At 48.1% G+C, this 24,637-nt stretch overlaps 1 protein-coding gene across 2 annotated transcripts; it reads right to left on the bottom strand.

The window, feature by feature from the left end:
• Positions 1–3,789: 3,789 nt before the first annotated feature.
• Positions 3,790–24,636, bottom strand: BARHL1 (BarH like homeobox 1). Of its 2 annotated transcripts, none has more exons than XM_053282494.1 (4): positions 24,412–24,636; positions 23,275–23,903; positions 13,581–13,777; positions 3,790–4,194 (listed from the first exon to the last, which is right to left on the bottom strand). In XM_053282494.1, exons 2-4 carry the CDS (start codon positions 23,732–23,734, stop codon positions 3,802–3,804), a joined length of 1,050 nt encoding a protein of 349 aa, XP_053138469.1. In that variant the 5' UTR covers positions 23,735–23,903; positions 24,412–24,636; the 3' UTR covers positions 3,790–3,801. The 2 variants fall into 2 exon arrangements, with proteins under 2 accessions (XP_053138469.1, XP_053138470.1); XM_053282495.1 differs by having other exon boundaries at positions 13,555–13,777.
• Between the last annotated feature and the right edge of the window lies 1 nt (position 24,637).

The following is a 24,637-nucleotide window of genomic DNA, read 5'->3' on the forward strand; positions in this document are numbered from 1 at the left end:
CAATGTCCTCTGTGGGGGTGTCTCAAATTTGGGTCCCCAGATGTTGGGCTACAGCTCCCACCATCCCCTCAAATGCCCTCCAGAATTTCTCAAACGTGGGCTCCCAGATGCTGTTGGACTACAACTCCCATCGTCCATTGCGGCTGGGGATGATGGGAGTTGTAGTCCAACAACATTTGGGGACCCAAGATGGAGAACCCTTGTCCTACTCAGTGAGGTCATTCACACAATCAAAAACTGTGTACCACCTGGGCTTGGGACCGGTGTGTGCTCCCAATTTTCGGTTGTGTGGAAGCAAGGGAGGAGGAAAACTGGGTGGAAGTGACTGTGTGGAAGCAAGGGAGGAAGAAAACCTGGATAGCTTTTCCTCCTCCCTTGCTTCCACACAATCACTTCTACCCAGGTTTTCCTCCTACCTTGCTTCTACACAACTGAAAATTGGGAGCACAGACACAGCTCCCAAAGCCAGGTAGGACACAGTTTTTGATTGTGTGAATGACCTCAATGTGGTCCAGAAGATGCTGGAGTCAGACCTGTCCTCAAGTCCTGCCTCAGCCACAGAGCCACAAGGATAACGATTTAAAAAATAAATAAATACAGCTCTGCCTCAGGTTCCCTACCTGTAAAATGGGTTTCAGAGAGACCTGCCTCAACAACCCCCACTGAAAGATAAGCAAAGAGCTCTCAAGCAACATTGTAGGCAGGGACATATGCAAAGGGCTCCATCTTCCTCTTGTGTTGCTTTGGCGGAGTCCCTCTTGATAGCTTCAGTTTCTGCATCCAGGACAGAAGACCTATTAACATGGCTGACCAACTAACACTGGGGAAAAAAGTTTACTTTCAGGACTCATTTCAAGAGGAAGAGAATGCTGTGTAAGATCTCGCAGGAGTCCCTATTCTGCACCTGCATTGTGATTTGAAGGAGGTGAGCCCCAGCGCAGTGACTCATGCAGGGACACAGCAGACAGCATCCTCTGAGAATGAACCCTCCTGCGATCTGCCCTGATTAGATTATTTCCTCGCACTGTATGCAGAGCCATGGCAGAAATTTGCCACAGCTCTCCCAGCAAAGATGATTGGAAGGAGGCATTGCAGAGACTCATGCAGGGACATGATAAGGCATTCTCCTCTGACAGTAGATGATTTTGCTGCCTGTCTGAGATGGGAGTGATGGAGACAGAATGGCTTGTCCTCCGAGTAGAAGAACACTGGAAGGAGGCAAGACTAGAACAGTGAATCATGCAGAGCTGCAGTGGGCAACCTCCTCTGTGGATAAGACAGGGCCTTGAACTGTGCAATGAATCTGTTTCTCCCAGCACACCCCTTCCTGGTACACATAGTTTAGATATTTTTGTATTAAAGGTACAAGAATCCTGAGCTGACAGGTTTGTTGAGAGTCCAAATACATTAGAAGTATGGAGTTCAAACAGGCAACTTTTCTGCTCAGGGGGCTTCTTTCCAGGTCAACTGGAAAGAAGGGATGGATTGACCCCCACAAGGAGAGAAAGGGAGCGAATTTCAAGGGGTATGCCACTCAAAATGGAGCTTGCGTGCCGTGACATATTTCTGGAACGAAAAGCAAGCCCAAGAGTATTAAATTTTACATCCAAGAGGGCTTCAGCTCACCCAAATAACGGTGGCTATTTAAACGTTGCATTTTCCAGACATTTTAATTTTTCAGACATTTTAATTTCAGACGTGAAAATTATGCTCTTGAGGGTGTGTGTGTGGGGGGGTTGCTTTTCTAATGTTGCTTTCATTCTCTCTCAGTCTTTGGGAGAGAAGAGAAGAAGGGGGGGAAGAAACTATGGATTACACACTCCTCTTTCTTTTTGAGAGTCTATCTCTTTCTGGCCTCAAATCCCTCCGTGTTTGGCAAAAGTTTTAAGGACTGAAGGAGGGGGTGGAGGGAACTCAAGAGACAGAAAAATCTCACCGACAGATAAAGGCGGAGAGGAAAGGGGGGGGGTATTACTTGGTATGATCCAGCCAAGGCTAAGCGCTTACAGTGTGGTCCTCAGCCTCCTAGTCCCTGTGAATGTTTACTCAGAAACACTCCCTGCTGAATTCCGCGGGTGACTTGATTCCCTTGTGTGCATGTGTATAGATTATTAGTGGTCCTCACTCCCCCCACTGAAGTCTATGGGGCTTACTTATTTTTGGTGGATCGTGCCCATTGTATTAATTGCATGCATGCATGCAATTAATGCAATGCAATGCGGGCAATTAATGCAATGCATGCATAGCCCTCATTATGCACAATTATTCACAAATGATGTTGAATGCAACAGTACAGTGGTCCCCTTCCTACCTGTATATCCTGCATTTTCAGAGGGCTTGGACCCAGGTTCACTTTTTAAAATAAACGCAGGTACAGTGTCATTCACACAAACACATGCTCTGAGGATTGCCCCACTCAGCCCCACAGGGCTTACTCTCAGTACGTGCAATGTCTGTCGTGATGAAAAGAGTGGGGCTTACTTCCGAGTAAACATGCACAGAAACAGGCTGTGAACCCCCCCTCCCCAAATCAATTGTTTCTAAAAGTGTCAAGAGAGATACTTATATAATTGTCGGTTTCACTTTCACTTTCACTTTCACTTTCCCCAGTAGCCGGAAGTAGCTCTGAATGTTTCCTGGCTGCCGGAAGAAGGCATGGTGGCCAGCTGCTTGTGTAACAGTCCGGCTTGGGTGGAGGAGACGGGGGAAGAGAAATTGTAAACCCGTTTAGAAATAAATAGCAAAATATGTAGGTCGGTTCTATGTATGATGCTGGTTTCCAAGCAGACACGTGTCCCGCGGTTCTAGGTTGGGAGGATGGTTTTCATGAGACGATGGAGACCTCTCTGATCGCCTCTTCTTTAAACACGTGTTGGCTTGTCCTTGCCTGCGTGACCAGATGGAATCGGCAGGAGACAGGGAATTCTGGCCAGTGCAGCTTCTCACGACCCAAGGGTGCAGGGAAGAGGGGCAAGCTGAACCAACCCAGGTTCTCTGTTCTGTACAACCCTTAAAGACACGGGAGAGTTTCTGGCTGTGTTTGCGGGAGAGGACGTGATGGGGCATCTGCATGTGTGAATGTGGCATTTGGGGCGCAGGAACGGCGGTGGGTTTCCGTGGGAGAGACTGAGGCAGGCGCGCGCCTCTCTCCCGTTTGCAAGAAATCAAAAGTGCTTCGCCTTGGCTGGAATCGAGTCCGTGCATAACAGATCGAGATCGAGTGGTGTATGTGTGTGGAAAGGGTGTACCATGAAAGATGACGAGGGTGGGGGTGGGGATTTGGGGGCATATGTAGTGGCCACTGTCCAGAAAGGCCAGGCAGGCATTCCAACAGGTGGTGCGCTCCCTCCATCACTGGAGGCGGGGATCAGGCTGCATCTGTTTGAATTTCTACCTGCGGACGGTACAGCTATGAAATGCACACGGGAAGCTGGGAGAAAGTGGGTTAGGGCAGAGACAGTGGCTGTGCCAGGTGTTCGTGAGAAGGCAAACGGAGAGAGAGAGAGAGAGAGAGAGAGAGAGAGAATGTGTGTGTCTGTGTGTGAATGCGCTTAAGGAGGTGTCCGAAGCCCTGCGCGCCAGAGAGACAGAGGAGGAGCGGCGCGCAAAGTGGGAATCTTGTCTTGCGTTAAGGTCGGGCTGCTCGTGTGAATGCTCAGGGGAAAGCGAGCGCCGGCTGTTCGTGTGAACGCCCCCTGACGCGTGCATGATGGCGGGTGGCCAAGCCCACCCACCCCCCGGCCCAGCTGGGATCTGCTTTTCCCTCCCCTCCCACCCCCCCTTTTCCAGGCTGTATCCGAGCTATTGGGTGGTGGCTGGCGAGCAAAGGCGGTGCAAGAGGGACCCCCGGGGGTGGGGGCGTAGTCTTCCTGAAGCGGCGGCGCCCCCTCCCTCGCCACTCACCGGGGCTGAGCCGCCCGGGGGAGGACTCCTGCCAGGGGGGGCAAGGGCGGAGGGGGCTCGCTGCTCCCCTGCAGTCCGTGGATGAGGATCCGAGGGACCAGCGGCCTCTGCAGGGCCGGCGGGGGCGCGCTCGGGCCGCGGTAGAGGTAGAGCGCGGCCCCGGGATCCAGGTTGGAGACCAGGCTCTGCGGGTAGAAGTAGGGCGAGGGGAACATCCGCTGCAGCGCTGAGTAGTTCCCGGCTTCGGCCAGCAGCTCCAGACCCACCGCCGTCTGCCGTTTCCACTTGGTCCTGGAAGGGGGTGGGGGAGGGCAGAGAAAGGGGGGTTGGGGTGGAGACAGAAGACCCCTCGATCAGTCTCGACGCAGCCCAGGCATTGCAAGCGCGATGTCGAAAAGGGAGGGGGTGTTCACACGTGCAGCGGATGTCTCGCCACAGGGTGGCTGGCAGCTGCACGTGTGAACGGGCTGGCTTGAAAGGCCTCGTGGTCGGGTGAGGGAGAAGCGCTTTCTTCAATGTCACCCCGACCAGTGTTCTCTCTTAATTTTTCCCCCGGAATGGATTTTGTTCTGGGTGGCATTCTCAAGGGTCTGGTGGTAGCAAGCATGGCTTGTCCCCTTAGCTAAGCAGGGTCTGCCCTGGTCACATTTGAATGGGAGATTTGATGTGTGAGCACTGGAAGAGATTCCCCTCAGGGGATGGAGCCACTCTGGGAAGAGCAGAAGGTGCCAAGTTCCCTCCTTGGCAGCATTTCCAAGATAGAGCTGAGAGAGATTCCTGCCTGCAACCCCGGAGAAGCCACTGCCAGTCTGTGAAGACAATACTTAACTAAATAGACAATGGTCTGACTCAGTATATGGCAGCTTCCTATGTTCCTATCTTTTCCCCATTTTTTTGGAAAGAGTTGGTCTTGTGGTAGCAAGCATGGCTTGTCCCCTTAGCTAAGCAGGGTCCCTCCTGGTTTCCATTTGAATGGGAGACCACATGTGAGCATTGTAAGATATTCCCCTTAAGGGATGGAGCCGCTCTGGGAAGAGCATCTAGGTTCCAAATCCCTGGCAACATCTCCAAGACAGAGCTGGAAGAGATTCCTGCCTGCAGCCTTGGAGAAGACGCTGCCAGTCTGTGAAACAATCCTGAGCTAGATAGACCAAGGGTCTGACTCAGTATACAGCAGCTTCCTATGTGCCACTGCATCGGAGGTGTGGGAAGGCCTAAGAACGTTAGATGTTGCCCCGCAGACGTTCAGCCTGAGCCATCTTAAGGCTGGGGGAAGCGAGGCGGAAAAAGGGACAAGTGTAAAAGGCTTCCTCGGGGGTGTACGACATGACAGGCGAAATGCCTCAACACCGGGTTGCCATCAATGTAACATGAGCCTCAGTGCTCCGGGCTCCCAAGGCTGAAAGCAGGTATAGTTTAGCAAGAGGCCTGTCAGGTGGTGGGCATGGCAAAGGCCCCGGAGGAGGGGGAGGGCTGTGTCTCTGCTTGCATGGGTGGCATCCGAGTGCTTTAAGTTCCAGGCTCCAACATTACCTAGGTGCACCTCTGCAGGCAGGGTTAGGACACCCAGCCTTCCAGCCACTTTAGATTTTCTTTCCCCTGCATTTTCCTTCAACAGGCACCCGCTGAAATTCCCTCTTCCATGCATTTCTTAAAGGTCAGACAGTGCATGAGTATTCAAAGCCTTCTGTATAACCTGTTACTCGAAAGGGGGGGTTCTGTCAGACTGCGCCAGCCTACAAGTTATACAGCACGCTTTGACCACTCGCCTTCCTCTGTCGAAGCATTCTGTATAATCTGTAGGCATGCACTGTCTGACCGAAACCTCTCTCTTGGGTTTAGTGTTTGGCCTGCTGGAATGAACAGTCTTCTCTGGCTGTGTGGGTGTCCCATGTTTAAGTCCCTTTGCTGTCTGGAGAACAGTTAAGCATGTGTTTACGGGTGCAGGGGTGTAGCCAGGGGTATAGGGGGCCCGTGTTCACTTCACCCCACTCCCCAGCGGCCCCTTGGAATGAGAGAGATAATGAAGAAAATGGGAAGGGGTGGAGCTGGGCCCCCCTCAGGAGTCTTTGAACCCATCAGCTCAATTATAGCTATACCCCTGCATGGGTGAAGCCCTATACACTTATGGCCTTGGGAATGAATACGTCTGCAAAGGATCCGATGTAACAACTCTCTCTCCCTGAAATCATGGTGTATGATGTGAGTGCAGGCACATTTACTTGAGAGTAAGCCCTACTGAACTCAGCGGGGCTTCTTTCTGAGTTTCACCCCTCTGCCACTGAAATCAATAATCAATGGGAGAATTAATGTCTAGCATCACTTGTTCTTTGTCTGATTAGTTTGATTTAATTGTTTCATTAATTCTACCCCAACGCGGGGTGATATGTGGGAGGCGAAGTTGCTCTCAAAATTTTAAAGACCAGCCCTTTCCCAGATACAATTAAATCAAATACTATACTTGCTCCCTGTCATGAATGCTTTATTACCCTTAGGCCAGGAAACGTACTTTTATGTCATCCACATGTTTCAGGATGGGGGACTGAAAAATATGTTTAATTTCCCCTCAATTATATCCATACAAGTGGTTTGGTTATATACCTTCCCAGCTAATTTGTGATGTATTTGCAGGCTTAATAATCACAGGTATACAATAAGAGAGATTGACATATAATGTGGTTCTCACCCCTGCTAACTTGGCAAAGAGGCACCTTTTAACTTGGGGATTCTCTTTATTTAGCTAGGGGAGAGTAACTGGCCCTATCCACCCCCAGCACAGGACCTCCAGTGACTGTTGCTGGGGTCTATCTTACGTTTCTTTTGAGATTGTGAGCCCTTTGGGGACAGGGAGCCATCTTATTTATTTGTTATTTTTCTGTGTAAACTGCCCCGAGCCATTTTTGGAAGGGCTGTATAGAAATCGAATAAAATCGAATAAAATAAAATCTCTCTCTCTATCCGTTCACTCGTGTCCGACTCTTGGTCACTCTATAATAAAATAATATTTTTTTTAAAAAAATGTTAAAGCTTCTAAAGGGCTAAAAAGGACTTACTAAACAATAGTCCTCAAAAATTTGTGGGGGGCTATTTTTCCCTTCTGCAAGAAAATGGGGCCAGATTCTTGATCACAACATGTGATTTTAAGAACCGATCTTACAGCAGGCCTTCCAGTGGGGCAGGGGGGGATATTATAAATAAAAGCTGCATTTTCTAGTAGAGAGGCTTGAAGTAAAGAGATTTTATTGAATTCTTCTTGGTTTCATTTTCTATATCACTTTTGGAAAACATGCATGGGGGCGGGGTGGGGGGGGGAGAATATTTCCTTGTGAGAAAAGACTAATCCTAAAACAGAGGAGAAAAAACGACCCGAGAAGTGGGGAAGACGATAGAGGTCTACAAAACTATGCAGGTCTGGAGAAAGAGATCGTGAAGACAAGGCCGTGACGTTTTCACACACGTGTGGCATTTTATTACATCAGATGCGATCATGGCCACTTCAGTAGATTATTATCCTAAGGCGCTTGTAAAACCACAGAGAATTGGGATAGCTCAAGTAGCCCTGCGCCCACCGAAACAGCCGCACGTGCACAGCAGCCTACTGAGTCTGACCCTTGGTCCAGCTAGCTCAGGAAGGTCTGCTCTGGCTGGCAGCAGTCGCTCCTCCCTGCTCTGATTGCCTCCGAGGTTGCAGATGCCGGCAGCATAGGCTTGCCTTGTTCTGCGTGCTGAAGGAAAGAGCCTGTCTTTGAATGTTGGTCTGGACAGGAACCGATTGGAAATGCTTCTGTTTCGACGCAAGTTCACGCAACTCGTTCCAGCGCGCAAATCGAATTTAGGCGGCTAGATCAGTTTTTGAGACATTGATCAGTTTTTGAGACACAGCTGGAGGGAGAGAGGTACCCAGCCCAGCCCAGCCCTTAATGAATAAATGAGGAGTGGGACATCCTGTTCTGTTAAAGGAGCAGGAAAAATTAGCATAACTTTATTTTTTTGTTGTTACTATAACTTAAAAAATACATAAATCCATGCGGGGTTGTAAAGTTACCCGGTATACTTTCAGCTCTGAAATTAAAGAGGGCTGTTTCAGTTCCCTGAAGGAAGGAATTTAAAAGAAACAAAATGTTTGAAAGAAATCTGATTAAATATGTCCAGTAATGCTTGACTAACAAGCAGAAGGTTGCCGGTTCGAATCCCCGCCGGTCTGTTTCCCAGACTATGGGAAACACCTCTATCGGGCAGCAGGGATATAGGAAGATGCTGAAAGGCTTCATCTCACACTGCGCGGGAGGAGGCAATGGTCAACCCTTCCTGTATTCTACCAAAACCACAGGGCTCTGTGGGCACCAGGCGTCGAAATCGACTTGACGGCACATTTTACCTTTACTTTACAATCCGGTGACGGATTTCCAGTAAGGAGGCAGCAATTTAACCCTTCAAACTCCGGTTCTCCTTAAAAACCACAAATAATGTGTTACAAATAGTTCTCTGTCTAGTACTAATTCTTCTCCGATCTACAACCCCCCAGGTATATTAGGGGGAAGCATGCCAGTCTGGCTAAATTTGCAACCCGATCCTGTGTGTGCTTACTGGCATTTGGCCCAGTGGGGTTTACTTCTAAGCAAATATACGTGGGATCGCAACTCATTAGGATTATCCGTGGGAAGTACCGGATTTACTCGAAAGAGAGGCTTCTGTCAGGCTGTGCAAGCCTACAGGTTATACAGAACGCTGCAACAACTTTCATTCATCAGTTGAAGCGTTCCAGAGCTACAGCTAGGGACGCTTACTTGAGAGTAAGCCCTCTGAACTCAATGGGGCTTAATTCTGAGTAAACTTGTATAGGTCAGGGGCGAGAGAAGGAAAAGATGACGCCCCAGAGTACCTGATGTTTAACTCGTTTTTCGTACAGAAAGAAAGAATTCTGACGTTCTGTGATCCTGGATTTCACCGGACACAGTGAAATTTGGGGGAAAGGTGGGGAAATTTGGGGGAAGGATCCAGAAAAGGACAGTGTGGATTTAATCCCTCCTTCTTTGTTTTTAAATTGACTTTTTGGACAAAGAGAAAATGTGCGGAGGGGTTTACTCGCGTGCAAGCCAATGGCGGGAGGGGGCTGGAAAAGACCAGGCTCTTGACTGTACCTTTATCATGAATTCCACGTGTTGCCTTAAACTGTGTATGACAAACAGGACTCTGACCGCCCCCCCCCAATCCAAATCAAACCGTTTCTAACCCTTTCTCTTGCGTTTGCTGCCGAAGGGTTTTAAGACCTATTTTCCTGAGTAAATTATTCATCATCATAATAATTGTGTAATTACTGTAACTGCTGTTAATTATTGATGCCCAAAGCAGTAATTGGTATTTATTATTAATGGGCCAGTGTGTTATGCGCTGTTGTGTGTTTAGCTTAAAAACTAGATTTTTTCACCCGCTCTCTCTCTTCTTTCTCCCTCCCAAATTAAATAGTTGGTTCCTTTTAATTAAAATCTCAACTATGCCTGGTTCTAGGGGGCGTGTTGGAAACGGACATTGGGGATAAATAATCGCGGGGGGTGTGGTGGTTTTGATTTTTTATTTTGTTTTAAGTATAGCTAAATTGAATTACATTGAATTAAATCTTTTTAAAGATTGAGAAACGCGTAGAGCTTCTTGATCGGCAAGACCAGGGGTTCTCAAACTTTGTTCCCCAGAAGTTGTTGGACTACAGCTCCCATTATCCCCAGACACAATGGCCAAAGACAGCGGATGATGGGAGTTGTAGTCCAATAGCGGATTCGGGGGTGGAAAACAGAAACAGTGGAAAACTTCTCCCTCCTCTCTTCTTAGTTCATTTGTACTGGCAAGGCTTTCAACTTGATTTTCTCTCCTTGTGTTAGTTTTCATTATTCATTCATTCATTCATTCATTCATTCATTTATTTTTACTTATTTTATTTTACGTTATTTTATTTTTTATTATTCTTTATGTATTTATTTTCTTAGGATAAAACGCTGACAAATAATTGTATATTGCATGGAGTTGAATGAGTGACATAAGCAAAAGGGACACAGGTCTCTGCCTCCGAGGAGCTTACAACTGCTAGGTAACAAGGGAGTAGCTGTGTGGATTGGGGAGCTGCATCTTTTATTTTCGGGGGACGTTGGCTCCTTAAACCACAGGCTTCTCATAGAAAGAGAGTTTGAGGAGGGATCGGAAGTAATAGATTCGCACGTGCTACTGCCACCTATCAAGCAAGGTCCAGGCACGTGTGAACGGATTCTTTCTTCTTTCAGCATTTCTGACCCTTTCTGTAAGCGACCACCGTTTTCCCGATGAAGTCTAGGAATGGCTTGCTGTGAGTGATCACTGAACGTATTACGGAGCCCTGAGGAGGGAGGGAGGGAGGAGAGAAACCTCCACAAGTTAAATGGAACCGCTAACCTCTGGTAGCCAAGATGCTCTCTCGACCAGCCAGAAAGTGTGTCTGATTATTTAGACTGCATGCCTGGGGCGTCGTTACCAGGGAGTAAGCCCTACTAGCCGTTCTGGGGCTTGCTTTGGAGTGAAACTATGCGGTGGATCGGGCTCTCTTGAGTTGCATCTTTGGGTCTTTGCACCCACTTAGGGCAATATTAATCTTCTTCCTTTGGAAGGAGGAACCTTTGAGGGGGTGCATTCTGAGGAACCCCCAACTGTGTCTGGCATGAGGTCACTTCCTCTAGTTCAGGGGTCCCCAGATGGCGTTGGACTACAACTCCCACTATCCCCAGCTGCAATGGCCAACTGTGGTGGATGATGGGAGTTGTAGTCCAATGCCATCTGGGGACCTAAGGTTGGGAACTCCTGCTCTAGTTTAAACTCTCTCTCTCTCTCTCTCTCTCTCTCTCTCTCTCTGACTCAGATGTGCAGGGACATGCTCAGAGGCACTCTTCTTTGTCCTGCTGAGCTGGTAGTTGCCTCTTACCTGGAAAAACCAGTACAGTAGCTCAAATCAAACCATGTCTGAAGATTATTATTATTATTTATTTTTACATTTCATATCCCGCTCTTCCTCCAAGGAGCCCAGAGCGGTGTGATCCATACTTGAGTTTCTCTTTCACAACAACCCTGCGAAGTAGGTTAGGCTGAGAGAGAAGTGACTGGCCCAGAGTCACCCAGCTAGTCTCCTGGCTGAAGGGGGATTTGAACTCGGGTCTCCCGGGTCCTAGTCCACTACACCACGCTGGCTTTGGGTTTCCATAGTCTCCAAGGGCTTTGCTCCTGATTAGGGGCTCTCAGAGCTGGCTCCCTGATATTGCTCGACTACAACTCCCAGGGGCCTTCAGCCGGCATGACTGGGGCTGATGGGAGTTGTAGTCCAATAGCATCTACAGGGGACCAAGGCTGACAACCCCCTGTGATAAAGGCACAGGGCTAAGGGAGGAAAGTGGTAATCCTGCACTGGCTGTCCACACATTTTGCTTGGAATTTATTTTATTACTTATTTTCTTAATCCAATTTGTATATCACCCCAAATTTCCATCTCTGGGTGGCTTTCAACAACATCAAAACAAGCCAAAACATAAAACTAAAAACTTGAAAACAATTTAAAACCACAATGCGATTTAAAAGCCTGGGTGAAAAGGTAAGTCTTTAATGACTTTTTGCAGGTTGTCAGAGACGGGAATATAGGAAGCTGCCATATACTGAGTCAGACCATTGGTCCATCAAGCTCAGTATTGTCTTCACAGACAGGCAGCAGCTTCTCCAAGGTTGCAGGCAGGAATCTCTCTCAGCCCTGTGGGTTACCAAATCCTTGTTTGTAAATCTTTGTAGATATATGATGTGCAAACAACCACTTTGTATATAATTGTGCTTTGATAACGTACTGTATGCTTTGGTAGTTTGTCCTTTTTCAAAATAGGACAAACAAACAAAAAATCTTGTCCTATTTCAAAAAAATAAATAAATCTTGTCCTATTTTGGAGATGCTGCCAGGGAGGGAACTTGGAACCTAGATGCTCTTCCCAGAGCGGCTCCATCCCCTAAGGGGAATATCTTGCAGTGCTCACACTTCTAGTCTCTCTTTCATATGCAGCCAGGGCAGACCCTGCTTAGCTAAGGGGACAAGTCATGCTTGCTGCCACAAGGCCAGCTCTCCTCTCACAGATGGGGAGGCTCTCCTCTCAACAGGGAATGCATTCCAGAGTCTGGGGGCAGCGACAGAGAAGGCCCCGTCTTTTCTCTGCATCTGTGTAGCCACCAGACCAGCTGGAGGCAGCTGCAGATGGACCTCTCCGGATGATCTCCGGATGATCTGGGGGCTCATGAAGAAGAAGATGTTGGCTTCGAGAAATATATTTTGCAATTGGTTAATTGCATGTGTGTGTTCAGCACCCAGAGGTCAAAGCGTGGGAAATGATGGCTGGATCTTAATTTGTAAACAAATGATTTGGGATTACTTGAGGAGTGTTTGGCTGAAACAGAGAACTAGGCCATTCACACAATCAAGAACTGTGTTCTGCCCAGGTTTGGGTGCTGTGTGTGCTCCCAGTTTCTGATTGTGTGGATGCGAGGTAGGAGGGTCGAAGTGCTTGTGTGGAAAAAAGGGAAGAGGAAAAGCCACCTAACTTTCTTCCACACAACTAAAAAGTGGGAGCACACACAGCTTCCAAACCTAGCAAGAACACAGTGAGGTCATTCGCACAATCAAAAACGGTGTTCTACCCAGGGTTGGGAGCGGAGTGTGCTCCCAGTTTTCGGTTGTGTCAGTGTCTGTAAGTATCCCCTCCCCTCCCCAAAATATTTCCTCCTGCCCACCTTAAAAATATGTTGGTAACTAGTTTTGCTCGGCTTGCATACGCCTGAGACTCCCTCTAGCATTTCTGTAGCGCTTGTATGGGTTCAAAGACTTTGTGTGCATTCTCTCTTGCCTTAGTCTGGTGAAGAGCTCTGAGGAGAGCTCAGCTGGTCTTGTGGCAGCAAGCATGACTTAGCTAAGCAGGGTCCACCCTGGTTTGCATCTGAATGAGAGACTACACGTGTGAGCATGAGCACTGGAGGGAAGATATTCCCCTTAAAAGATGGAGCTGCTCTGGGAAGAGCAGTAGGTTCCAAGTTCCCTCCCTGGCAGCATCTCCAAGAGAGACTCCTGCCTGCAGCCTGGGAGAAGCCGCTGCCAGTCTGGGTAGACAATACTGAGCAAGATGGACCAAGGGTCTGACTTGGTATATGGCAGCTTCCTATTTTCCTATCGACAATCGGAAGGCCAGCCTATTGTCAGAGGAGAGGAGCGTCTTTGTGGAGTTTGGTGAGGCTAGAAAGCTTGCATAGTCTAGCAGCAGCACAATATTTCCTTCAATATCTCATATTCCCCTCTCGCTCATTGTTCGGAAAGAGTAGCAACCCCAACGCAGTCCGTGGTGGAAGCACCCATTACACCTCTGCACCCATTAAACAACAGGTCATCATTTTATTCTGGAGTAATTGCCCAGCAATCATTCCCACGCCTTTCCTCCTTTCCACAGCTCCTAAGGCCGATTCTAATTCCCCTCCACTTCGTGTGCAAGAGGAGGAAAAAGCAGCCTTTCCGGAACAGTGGTGCAACTTCAGGGGTAGAGAACTTTCGGGGTAATTACCCCGCATTAGGGAGGCTGAAGGACACCCCGCAGCCTGGTCCTCCCCCTCCTTTACCTTCTGTTCTGGTACCAGGTCTTCACCTGGGTGTCGGTGAGGTTGAGCGAAGCTGCAAGCTCCATCCTGTCTTGGACGCTCAGGTATTTCTGCCGCTCAAAGCTGCGCTCCAGTTGGGCAAGCTGGTGGTCTGTGAAGGCCGTACGTGCTTTTCGGGGTTTCTTCAGCCGCACCGGAGGACTCTCCCTGGAGCTGGAGATCTCTCGGTCCCCTTCTTCTTTCACTGAGCAGTGAGAAAGAGAAAGCCAGCCATCATCGGGGCAGTCTTGGGGGGGAGGAGACCGCCAAACCTACACACAAACCACCCACAACCGCATTCAAGAGAGAAGAAGGAGCAGGCCAGAAGCCAAGGGGATGGGCACCGCCAGCTAGGAATGGCTTCTGCAGTTCCCATGGCGATGGAAGTCAGGCCTGTGTGTGTCCCCCAGGGGAGTGTGTGTGTGTGTGTATAGATTGTACAGACTGCCCTGTTCCCATGCAAGTGGGTTTGGAGAGTTTGGTGGTCCTGTCCTAGGCAAATCCGCTGGGGGTAAAATCCATGTTCTCCGTGGATCATAGAACAAAACAACCCAGAATTTTCACAAATGGCCAGGCTCAAACGATCATACTTGGGACGCATGATGCAAAGACCCAGCTCCCTTGAGAAGTCCTAATGCTGGGGAAAGGGGAAGGAAAGAGAAGGAAAGAACGACCAGCAGCAAGGTGGATGGACTCGATTATGACAGCCATGAAAGCACCACTGAGAGACCAAATCTATCTATCTATTTATCTATCTATCTATCTAATTGTTTATTCCGATTTCTATACCGCCCTTCCAAAAATGGCTCAGGGCGGTTTACACAGAGAAATAATAAATAAATAAGATGGCTCCTTGTCCCCAAAGGGCTCACACAATCTAAAAAGAAACCTTAGATAGACCCCAGCAACAGTCACTGGAAGGATGCTGTGTTGGGGGTGGATAGGGCCAGTTACTCTCCCCCTGCTAAATAAAGAGAATCACGTTAAAAGGTGCCTCTTTGCCTAGTATTACAGTCCATGACCTAGAAAACAAGGAGCTACTGAGAAAGACCTTCAAGGCCAAGTTGAAGCCAGATCATCCTGGAGAGAATCTATCTATGGGGTCGCTCAGAGTAGACACCGACTTGACGGCACTTAATCAACCAATCAAGCAAGCAATCCGACTGAGAACGGGTAGATTGTCCTGTCCTTGTTAAACTCACTGGGAATAAAATCCATTGACACCCACCAGATTCACTTGCTGGCATCCTAATTAGACTTACGTGAGAGTAAGCCAGCTTGAATTCAGTGGACTCACTTCTTGCGTAACAGCTGAAAACAGAAAATGGACCAAGGCAACGGATCGAATAAGGGTGCATAGAGCTGAATGACTGCAGTTCTGTGCATGCTTACTTGGGAAGAAGGCCCACGGGACTCTATGGGTGTTCCTTGCGTGTAAGCAGGCAGAGTTTGAAGTGAAAGGAAGGCGCAGCGCGATCCTATCCTTGTTTACTCGGATGAGAGCCCTACTCCTTACTCACAAGGGAAACAAGGCGGCCTCAATTGATTGAATCGGGCCCCTCTTTATGATGCGATTATACATGCACACAGGCGTACACACGTCACACCTTTGAACACACGTGTGTGTTCAAAGGTGCATCGTGTGTACATTTGTACGCCACTTCCGTGGCAAAGAAGAGGACGATTTAAAAAGGCTAGGTCGTGGACTTAAGCAGCTCGCTGTGGAGGTTTGCGCAGGAGAACTTCCCTCTTGGGTTCTGGTTCTGCTCCGTGGGGCTGAATAAAGTAGTAAAGGGTGCCGTCGAGTCGATTTCGACTCTTGGTGCCCACAGAGCCCTGGGGTTTTCTTTTGGATACAGGAGGGGTTGACCATTGCCTCCTCCCGCTCAGGATGAGATGATGCCTTTCAGCATCTTCCTATATCGCTGCTGCCCGATATAAGTGTCTGGGAAACAATCCAGCGGGGGTTCGAACCGGCAACTTTCTGCTTGTTAGCATTTCCCCACTGCGCCACTTAAGGTGAATACAAAACGTTAAAAAACAAACAAACAAACCCCACACTGAAATATAATGACAATCTGCTTGTCCTGGTCTCACCCCTTTCCCCCGTTTTCTGAGGATTTCACATAGGGCTGCGGGTGGGGGGAATCAAACATAGGTGTGTTTTTTTTAAAAGGCCCTACATTTATAAATACAGTAATATTAGTTCCATCTCTAAATCCATTCAACTGGATTTAAACTGCCATGAGAACTAGTAGCTTAAATTCCCGCTAGCCTCTTCCTAGGATGTTTGAGAGTCGGGTGGAAATGTCATTTATCGTCAATATTTATTTTTTTAAAAAAAGATTTTATAATATATAATGTGACAGTAAAAGTCTATATGCCACAGTTACCACACGCACACGCAATGTAATATATTATGTAGATATATAGGACACCATCCAGAGTTAAGCATTTGGAAGTCAATGGTAGGACTCAGGAGTGCTTAAATCTCTCGCGTTAAAATCAAACGGCCCTTAGACTATTAGCCTTGGATTGGATCCTGTCCAAAAGGTCTAACGTTTAATTTATATATATAGTTTGCATTTTGTTTTTTAAAAAGAGCATCGGGCCCCGTCCTCCCCCCCCCCGCACCCCCGTTTTATTTTTCTTAAATGAAAAGCGAAGGACCCTAATTGATTACGTCGCTCTGTAAAATAATATAAATGTTAACCTGAAAACAGACAGGGGGAAATAGAGGACAAGGGGGGGGGGGGGACCAGCATTTTCATTCGAAGAACATCGCCTAGGGACGCGATCCTGGGTACATTTTCTCAGGAGTAAGGCCCACTGAGCTCTGAGGAACTTACTGCTGAGTAAACACGAGAAGGCCCATCAGCCGTGCTTACTGCTTAGCAGAGTATCCGAGGTTTCAACATAAGATCAAATGCTGAAAGCGGAGATTCTATGAGAGCTTTTCAGAATGAATAAAGAAAGGTCGGCGAGAGAAGAACTAACTTAAGACTAAACAGTACAATGTAGGAGGCAATGCTCCGAATCCTCGAGATTACTCGCGAGTAAAACGTGAATCGGGGCAAGAGGAAATTTGGCGTGCTACTATCCTGGGCACGTTTATTTGGAAGCAAACCCCGGCACTGAACAGGGTAGGACTTACTTCCGTGTAAACATGCCTAGGATAGGATTGTACGGACTACGGAGAAGACATTCGAGATGTACTTGGTTTTTTCTACAAGAAATGTCAAACGCATCTTGGGAGGGCGTCCCGACTCGGCTCCGCATCACTGTGGACGCCATGCTAGTCTTTGGGCTCACAGGAATAAGGCTCTTTCGGTTTCCTCATCTACAGTGGCAATGAGTTCCTCGGCTCTCTGAAGGATGAGGTTAGTGATCCTACCGTTCATTTTCCAGCTAGGCAAACGACGTTTCATTTGGGAATCCTAAATCCAGACACTACCGTTCAAAAGGACAGACAGAGGCCCTCTCCAGAGTTAAAGAAGATATTCCCCCTCAAAAAAATCTGCAGGGCCGCTTGGGGGTGGCCCCTGATTTCAATGAGGGCGGCTTGAGGGGCCACCCCTCAGCCGGCCCTGCAGAAGGAGAATCGGTACAGTATGAGTACTTCTCCAAGGCCAAAGGCCGCAACTGGACTACTCACGCTTACTTGAGAGTAAGCCTTGTTGAAATCAGTGGCACTTATTCCAGCTCTATTCACCCCATGTGTGAGTTCAGCCCCTGCATACTGCGTCTCCTTGGAAGTAAATCCCACTTTTAGTCAGGTTCACTCCAAGTAAGCATGCCTAAGATTGCCGCTGAAATCTCTCTCGGTGAAATCAATTGAGCTTAAAGGTGGCTGTCGTTTGGCTGGATCGGGGCCTCTTGGGGTTGTCTATTTTACTCAAAATTCTTTGAAAACCCATATTTCCTTCCTTCCTTCCTCTCCCCTCTTTCTTTCTTTCTTTCTTTCTTTCTTTCTGTTATGGCTGAGATTTGACCTGTCTTTCCTCCGCTGACGCAATCTTCATTTTCAAGCGAAGGAAATACACTCTATTTCAGATTTCTGCTGAATTTTAAAGAAATCCGGTTTCATTTGTTACCCGACGCTGCTGAATGCAAATTCACTGAGATGCCAAGTCAAGAGGGGATGGTTCATTAACTATGATGATGATCACATTTGTCTCAGCCAACAAGCGGAGGGACACATCTAATTTTCGTCTCACAACAACCCTGTGAAGTAGGTTATGCTGAGAGGACTCTAAACTAGCAAGCCCTCTTTTCACACGTTATAGGCAACACTCAGTTTATCAATAACGAGTCACTCACAAGAATGGAAAATACATTTCTGTGCTTTTTAGCTCTGTATAAGAAAATCAAACTCACGTCTCTGGGAGGTTTACAAGCAATATAACGGGACTTTGAAACAGATCCACATTTCTGCAAATCTAGTTTAAAGCGTGGATGAATAAATGGGTCCTTAAGAGGCTTTTTGAAAGTGGTCAGAACGCTGCAGCCTGCTTTTCAGGGGCCTGGACTCAGGTTCAATTTTTAAAATGAGCGCAGTGCAGTCATATACACAGGAAAGTGTACATCCGAACTCGGGTACAACAGAATGTCAGAACGGTGCTACACAACTTCAGGGGTGTGCCGAAGATAAAAACTCCGAGACCTTCCCTGGTGACATCTGGAGGTCTAACCACTACTCCCTATTGCTATGGTACTGGGTGAACATTTTTACCTCTCTTGTAGAGAAAATATTATTATTATTATTATTATTATTATTATTATTATTATTATTATTATTATTATATAATTTAGCCTTACCCAAGAAAGCCTTGATCTGAAAACTTATCTATCGATCGATCTCTCCATCCATTCCTCTATTTGTCTGCCCATCTCTCTCTCTCTCTCTCTCTCTCTCTCTCTCTCTCTCTCTCTCTCTCTCTCTCTCTCTCTCTCTCTCTCTCTCTCTCTCCTTTTTAACCAATACAGAGACCTTCCTATCCTTAGGAGCAACTTGTCGCGGGAGTAGGGGGGGCTACATCAACTTTTTCGTTCTTTTCTTTTCTTTTTTTGAACCGCCTTAACTTTCCCGGTCATCAAAAAGATGTCTCAGCACTGTCGGAAAAAAGGTTGCTCGCACACTCGCTCGCTCAGAGTTCAGATGGCTAGCAGACAATAATAGCCGGGAAAGTTGTTGTTGTTGTTGTTGTTGTTTTGCGCGGTGAGCGGGGGCTGGGATCACCAAATTTAAGAAGCAGAAACATTAATCTTCTAGCCGTCGCCCTCCCCGCGTCCCTCTCTTTCATACCCTTTAAGAATAGGCCGTATTCCAAGCGCCGTTTTTGCGAGATGCGCCTTTACGCACGGAAAGTGTCTTAAAGGTGACGCTTCCAGAAAGAAAGGGAGGGATGTGTTTGGGGCTCCGAAATCTCTCGCTGCCCTGCCCAAACCTGCCGTCCGCGGATCCCCCGGGAGCCTTGCCTATGAAATCCAGTTTGGAATGGATTTGGGTCGTGTAGACGCGAGTCCCTCCGAGCGCAAGGACTTTCACGGCTGCGGGGACCCACAAAGAAGTGGGCAGATCCTCTCAGGAAAGGCCCAGGTTTCTCTTCTGCCTACTTCCCCCCCCCGCCCCTTTCTCTCTGCTCTTAAAGAGATTATGTTTATTTAAAACAGGCCACGCAAACCCGCATCGGTTTATAGAAATGGGCCGCATTAGTGTGTGTTTTTTAAAAAAAAACACCAAAAAAACCAGGGGTTTATGTTAAATCGCATTGTGGAAGGGTTTAGAAGCGACAAGGCGCAGCCTCCACGCGAGTTGATTTCTCTCTGTAGGAAGACAATAATCCACTTAATTGAGCCACTAGGGAAGGGGGAAACCCTTCATCCAGAAACCTCGGACCGGCGGAATATTCTCTTAAACATGAGATGCTCTTTCATTGCAGGGAGGCCGGCACAAACAACCTTGCGCGCGCGCTCGCTCGCTCGCTCTCTCTCTAGCTCTCTGCGCCCCCCTTTAAAAAGTGGGGGCGTGGAATTAGAGGCCTGTGACTCCTGCAGAATATTTAGTTGTGTGTGTGTGTGTGTGTGTGTGTGTGAGAGAGAGAGAGAGAGAGAGAGAGAGAGAGAGAGCGCAACTCCAGGGTTCATAAGACTTTTTGATGGCAAAGCTGGAGAAAAAGGACTTTAAGGCTCATGAAGATGAGGAACGGTCTGATCCTGCCGCGGGAGGGGAAAGAATGCATGGTGAAGGGGGTCGAGATTTGCAAAATGGAGAGGGAGGGGCCGTGGGGAAAAAAAAAACAAAGTTCGTGTGTGTGTGTGTGTGTGAGAGAGAGAGAGAGAGAGAGAGAGAGAGAGAGAGAGAGGATAAATGGAGATAAAGCAGAGAAAAGAGTGAAGGGAAACCAAGAAAGAAGGGAGGAGGGGGAGACAAAGACTGTGGGTGGAGAAAAATAAAGGAAGAGAAAGAGAGAGGGAGAGAGAGGGAGGGGAGAGAGAGAGGGAGGGAGGGCAGAACTGAAAGAAAAAAAACTCGATCGGTCCATCATCAATCACGAATCACCTGCTTTATCTATTACCCACTTTTTGGCAGCTGAAGAGCCAGAAATAGACCATCAAAGGAGAATGCTGGGGAAAGTTTGCCATCAAACATAATGCAGGAAATTATGGGGTTTGGGGGGGGGGATGGGAGAAGGCAAATATAAACCAAAACAAAACAGAAACACCCCCCCACACACACACCCATTTCTAAGCCGCCTCATCAGCAGACAGGGCTGATGTGTCCATGGCCGGAGAAAGAAGTTTGGACCGGAAAGGATCGGATGTGGCCCGCTAGGAGCGCAGGAGCCGGCCCGGGCTGCGAAGGAGACCGCTGTAAGCCTTTTCTCGAGGCCCAAGAGAAAAAGAAATTGATGCGGGGAGACCCGCCTGCGACCCCTCGCTTAATCCGTTGGCTGACAGGACGAGGGGAATAATTACTCCAAGCAGCCCCAGGAAATTAAAAGGACAAGTTAGGCAATGTGGAGTGATATTCCTCATCCTGCCGTTTTTAAAAATAAATAAATAAATCCGGATTCCTAAGTAACCTCAAAACACAACGGCCGGGGGCTGAGATCCGAACTCAAGTCCCTGGAGGAGGAAGTCCCGCTGAAATTTAGGAACCCTCTGGAGTAACTCCCGAATAGTACTCTTTTAGGACGTGAAAATTGACTGAGATCCCGACTAAATGACTCAGCCGGACTGATCAGGAGTTAGTCTAGTGGAAGCTCCGTTGATTCTAGTGGGACTTACTTCCCAGTAAACATCTACAGGATTGTGTGGTGCAGGGGATTTTGTCAGTGGGAGGAAACCCTGCCAGGCCGGCCGGCTGTGGGGAACTGGATCGAAACCGATGCGGTCTCCGTCTAAACGGATATTCAGCTACTGATCCCGATCCAAGGTTCTTTTCCATTCTGCATCTCCTCCAAACCTGGAGGGTCTAAGAAAGAAACGGGTTGTTGCAGCCCGGTCCTATATATGTTGACTCATGGCTCCCAGACGTCAGTGCGACTTACTTCCGAGTAAACCGCACTTATGAGGGCAACCTTAGCAGGCCCCCCTTACGGAATACAATTGAGATAAAGAAAAGGTAGAAATTCGGTTTATTAAGTCAAATCCGCCTCAATTAATTTCTTTTCTGAATCGTGAAATCTTGGGGGGGGGGGCTACCTAGCATTTAATAAACATTTCCCCTTCCATTCTGACTATATTTCTCCAAGTAGTTTCGGTTTCCTCGTCAGCCTTGGTAAGTTTCATTTCAAGGTTGTCATCTTTTTAAATGGAGATGTCAACAATCCAAAAACCGAGTGATCCTTCTAGAGGACCCGCCGGCGTATAGATTAAAGGAAAGGAAAGAAAGGAAGAAACTAAAAGGTGCTGGGAACAGAAGGTCACCAAGGCCAACTCTTTTAAACAATTAAAGATATATCAAACAATCAAATATCTATTTATTCATGAACTCCTAACCCTAATGCGTCACCACCATCTAGACACAAACACGGGTTATAATTCGTTTCAGTGTGCCTTACTCCCAAGTAGGCAGGCATAGGATCGAGGCCCTCTAACACAAGGGGGGAAAGAGGGCCTCGATCCTATGCAAACCTTATTGGGAGTAAGGCCCGCTGAAAGTGAGAATTACTTCCGAGTAGATAGGTATAGGATCCTGTCCTGAGTGGAGTTTTTACTCTGAAGTTATTTCCACCTTCCTCGAAGGTAAGCGCGCATAGGACGGCACTGCGGGAAAACTGAATACAAATCTAAAAACGCCATCCAGTTCATTGAGATTTACTTCCAGTTGAATATTATGAGAATATCATTATGAGAATTAGCTCTTTTGAGAAAAGATTTCGCTCCTATCCGTAGGTCTCGATGATGAGTATTTTTCGGGTAGAAAACGGTTCTTTGGACGGCTCCATTATACAATGGTTCTCGTATAATTTATATACAAATAAAATAATTCTCCCCACATTTTTCTTAAATGTTAGAAGATATTTTGAACCTTCTCTGTTTCTTTCGCTATCTCTACACACACATTGATTTAATGGGAGACATCCGCGCGTAGAAAGAGCTACCCCACACATCTCTCCATTTCCCAGCCTGTGAATGTTGTTTCCGAGGTATACATTATCAGGCCTTCTCCCGTTGGTTGCTTTTCAAGGGGAGAGGGGCAGACTCAAGGGGAAAGCACCGATCATTCAGAGCATAATTATGAATGATAGGAAATCAGATATCTTCGGAGCAGGTTTGCCTTCTCTCTGGAAGTTTCCCTGTTTCGTGGAATAGCCTCTTGCTATCTACTTGACAACTTGGTATCGATTCTGGGGGTCGCATTCATTCGCATCTCAACCCAACCATTTCAGCAATATTGTTCACCCCGCATCGCCCTCGCCCTTTCAATGCACCTTGAGGCTGGAAATGCCGTTTCTCCGTTCTGACTGACACGCGACGCCGAAAGTAAATAGGATTTTCCCTGAGAAAAGCAGCAAGTTAAATCACTCCGAAAGCGCCCCGTAAAACCGAAAAAGGGTGAATTCGGAGGACATGAATACGGGAGTTTTGCAGATGGTGCTGAATTAAAGTCCTTTCTTAATTTCTCTCTCTCCACGGTTGGAAAAAAATAAAACCTCGTATGAAATTCTTCCCTCAAGACCAAATGCCCAACCAGATAATTTCAAAACGGCCTCTGTGTGCCTGTGTGGATTAAAAGGCTTAGATTCCTTGGGCTTGGGGGGTTCCCCCATTTTCCTAGCAAACTCTCATGGCACGCAGGTTAAATTGGCAAGAAAAGTAGTTTACATATAAACCAAGAAACCCAGAGCAGGGCACCTGAGTTTTATTCTGGTTTCTTCACTTTCGAAAAGAGGCAGCGGAATGGAGCCTCTTTGTTTAGAGGCAGTATACCAGTGGCTACCAGAGCAAACAGGAGGAGATGCCCATCACCCCTGTGAGGTGCTTAGAATGATCTGGCGGGCCACTGTGGGGCCGCCTTGGGTCTCATCCAGCAGTGCTCTTCCTAAGAAGAAGAGGATACCCCGATGAGAACGGGAAAAGCCATTTCTAAAAAGGTGATCGCATTCCTGAGGGCAAGAAAGGCGGATATAAAGGGGGAAAGAATAGGGGAAGGGAAGAGGGACACAGCTGCGGAGTGAGCAAAACTCTGCCTACCTTTGTACTCCGAGTCCGAAGACGAACTACTGGTGTTTTTATCTACCTTCTCTCGGAAATCCTCACCAGACTTGGTGGGGATTCGAACCGGCGCCTCCTGCGGGCTCTGTCCGTTGGTGCTGGAATAAGGGGCGCAGGCTGCCAAAGGTTTACAATCGGCCAGGATGTCCCTGATCAAGAAGGAGGAAGTCACAGTTCTGGACTGGGATGGGGCCGAGATGTGCCCGACTTGGAGGTGAGACTCCAGCCCCACGGCCACGCCTTGTCTCTGAGCCACGGCGTCCAAACAGTCCCTCCCGGGCGAGTGGGGGGACGCGCACCCACTGCTGATTTCAGAGCGGGGGCTGAGTTCCAAGGGAGACCTGCATTCTCCCATCAGTGGGTCTCCTTTGGGCAGGGCGGGGCTCCCCGCTCGATGGGACAGGATGGAATCGATCCCAAAGCCGCTGGAGCCTTCCATGCCTTTCAGGGTGACATTGACCGGCCGTCCGGATCAGGTCCGAGGGGCGCCAGAGACGCGAGGCTCCGAATCCAAGCCGAGGAAGGGGGTGAACAATTCCTAGGGCGATGCCTAGCCACCCATTAAAATCCAACCCGCGGTCCTTCTGGGCAATCAGCATCCAAGCCAGCTGCAGGCGAAAGAGGAAGGGGAGGAAGGAAGGAAAAGAGGGAAAGGGGAGGAAAGAGCCACATGTGGAGGAGGGAAAAAGTCAAACTTTGATTGGGGACACAGCCGCCCAAATTAATCTAACCCCCCCGCCCAAGGAGCAAGATCGATAGGGAACGGCTTTTTAAAAGCAAGCAAGCTTTGAACTAGTCCATGGCAAAATAAATAAAACACACACACCAAAAAAAACCAAGCAAAAAAAAAAAAAAAGCAACCACCCTAGAACCAAAAATGAGACTAAATAAAATGAGGTGGTCAAGGGAGGGAGGGGTGATGGGGAGGTGGGCCAGTTCTTTTTTTAAAGAGCCCGCGAGACCGGGGGGGGGGGTGAGCATTCAGGACCTCGGACAGAGCATGCGATCCCGGGAAAGGCTGGTCGGAGAGGAAACGAAAGTGCCGGCGGAACCGTAGCACAGCAGGACAAAGCCAAGACAGGCTGGAAGGTTGGAGAGGGACGGAAATTTCAGCACCTTCTCAAAAGCTCCTGGATCGCGGCCGCACTCCGCATAGTAGCCTTTCTAGGTAGGCTTCGATGGTCCCTAATGCTGGAGGTGATATCGAAACGCTGCGCTATTTCAGCACCAAGGACAGCTCAGGCGCGCCAGCTGAGCTCCGCCCGCAGAGAAAGCCTTGCTTGTTTCACAAACACACGCACACACATACACACACCTCAACTTGTGTCGCCGGAGTTTGGAA

The sequence above is a fragment of the Hemicordylus capensis genome, chromosome 17, assembly GCF_027244095.1.
Source record: "Hemicordylus capensis ecotype Gifberg chromosome 17, rHemCap1.1.pri, whole genome shotgun sequence".
Lineage (NCBI taxonomy): Eukaryota > Metazoa > Chordata > Lepidosauria > Squamata > Cordylidae > Hemicordylus > Hemicordylus capensis.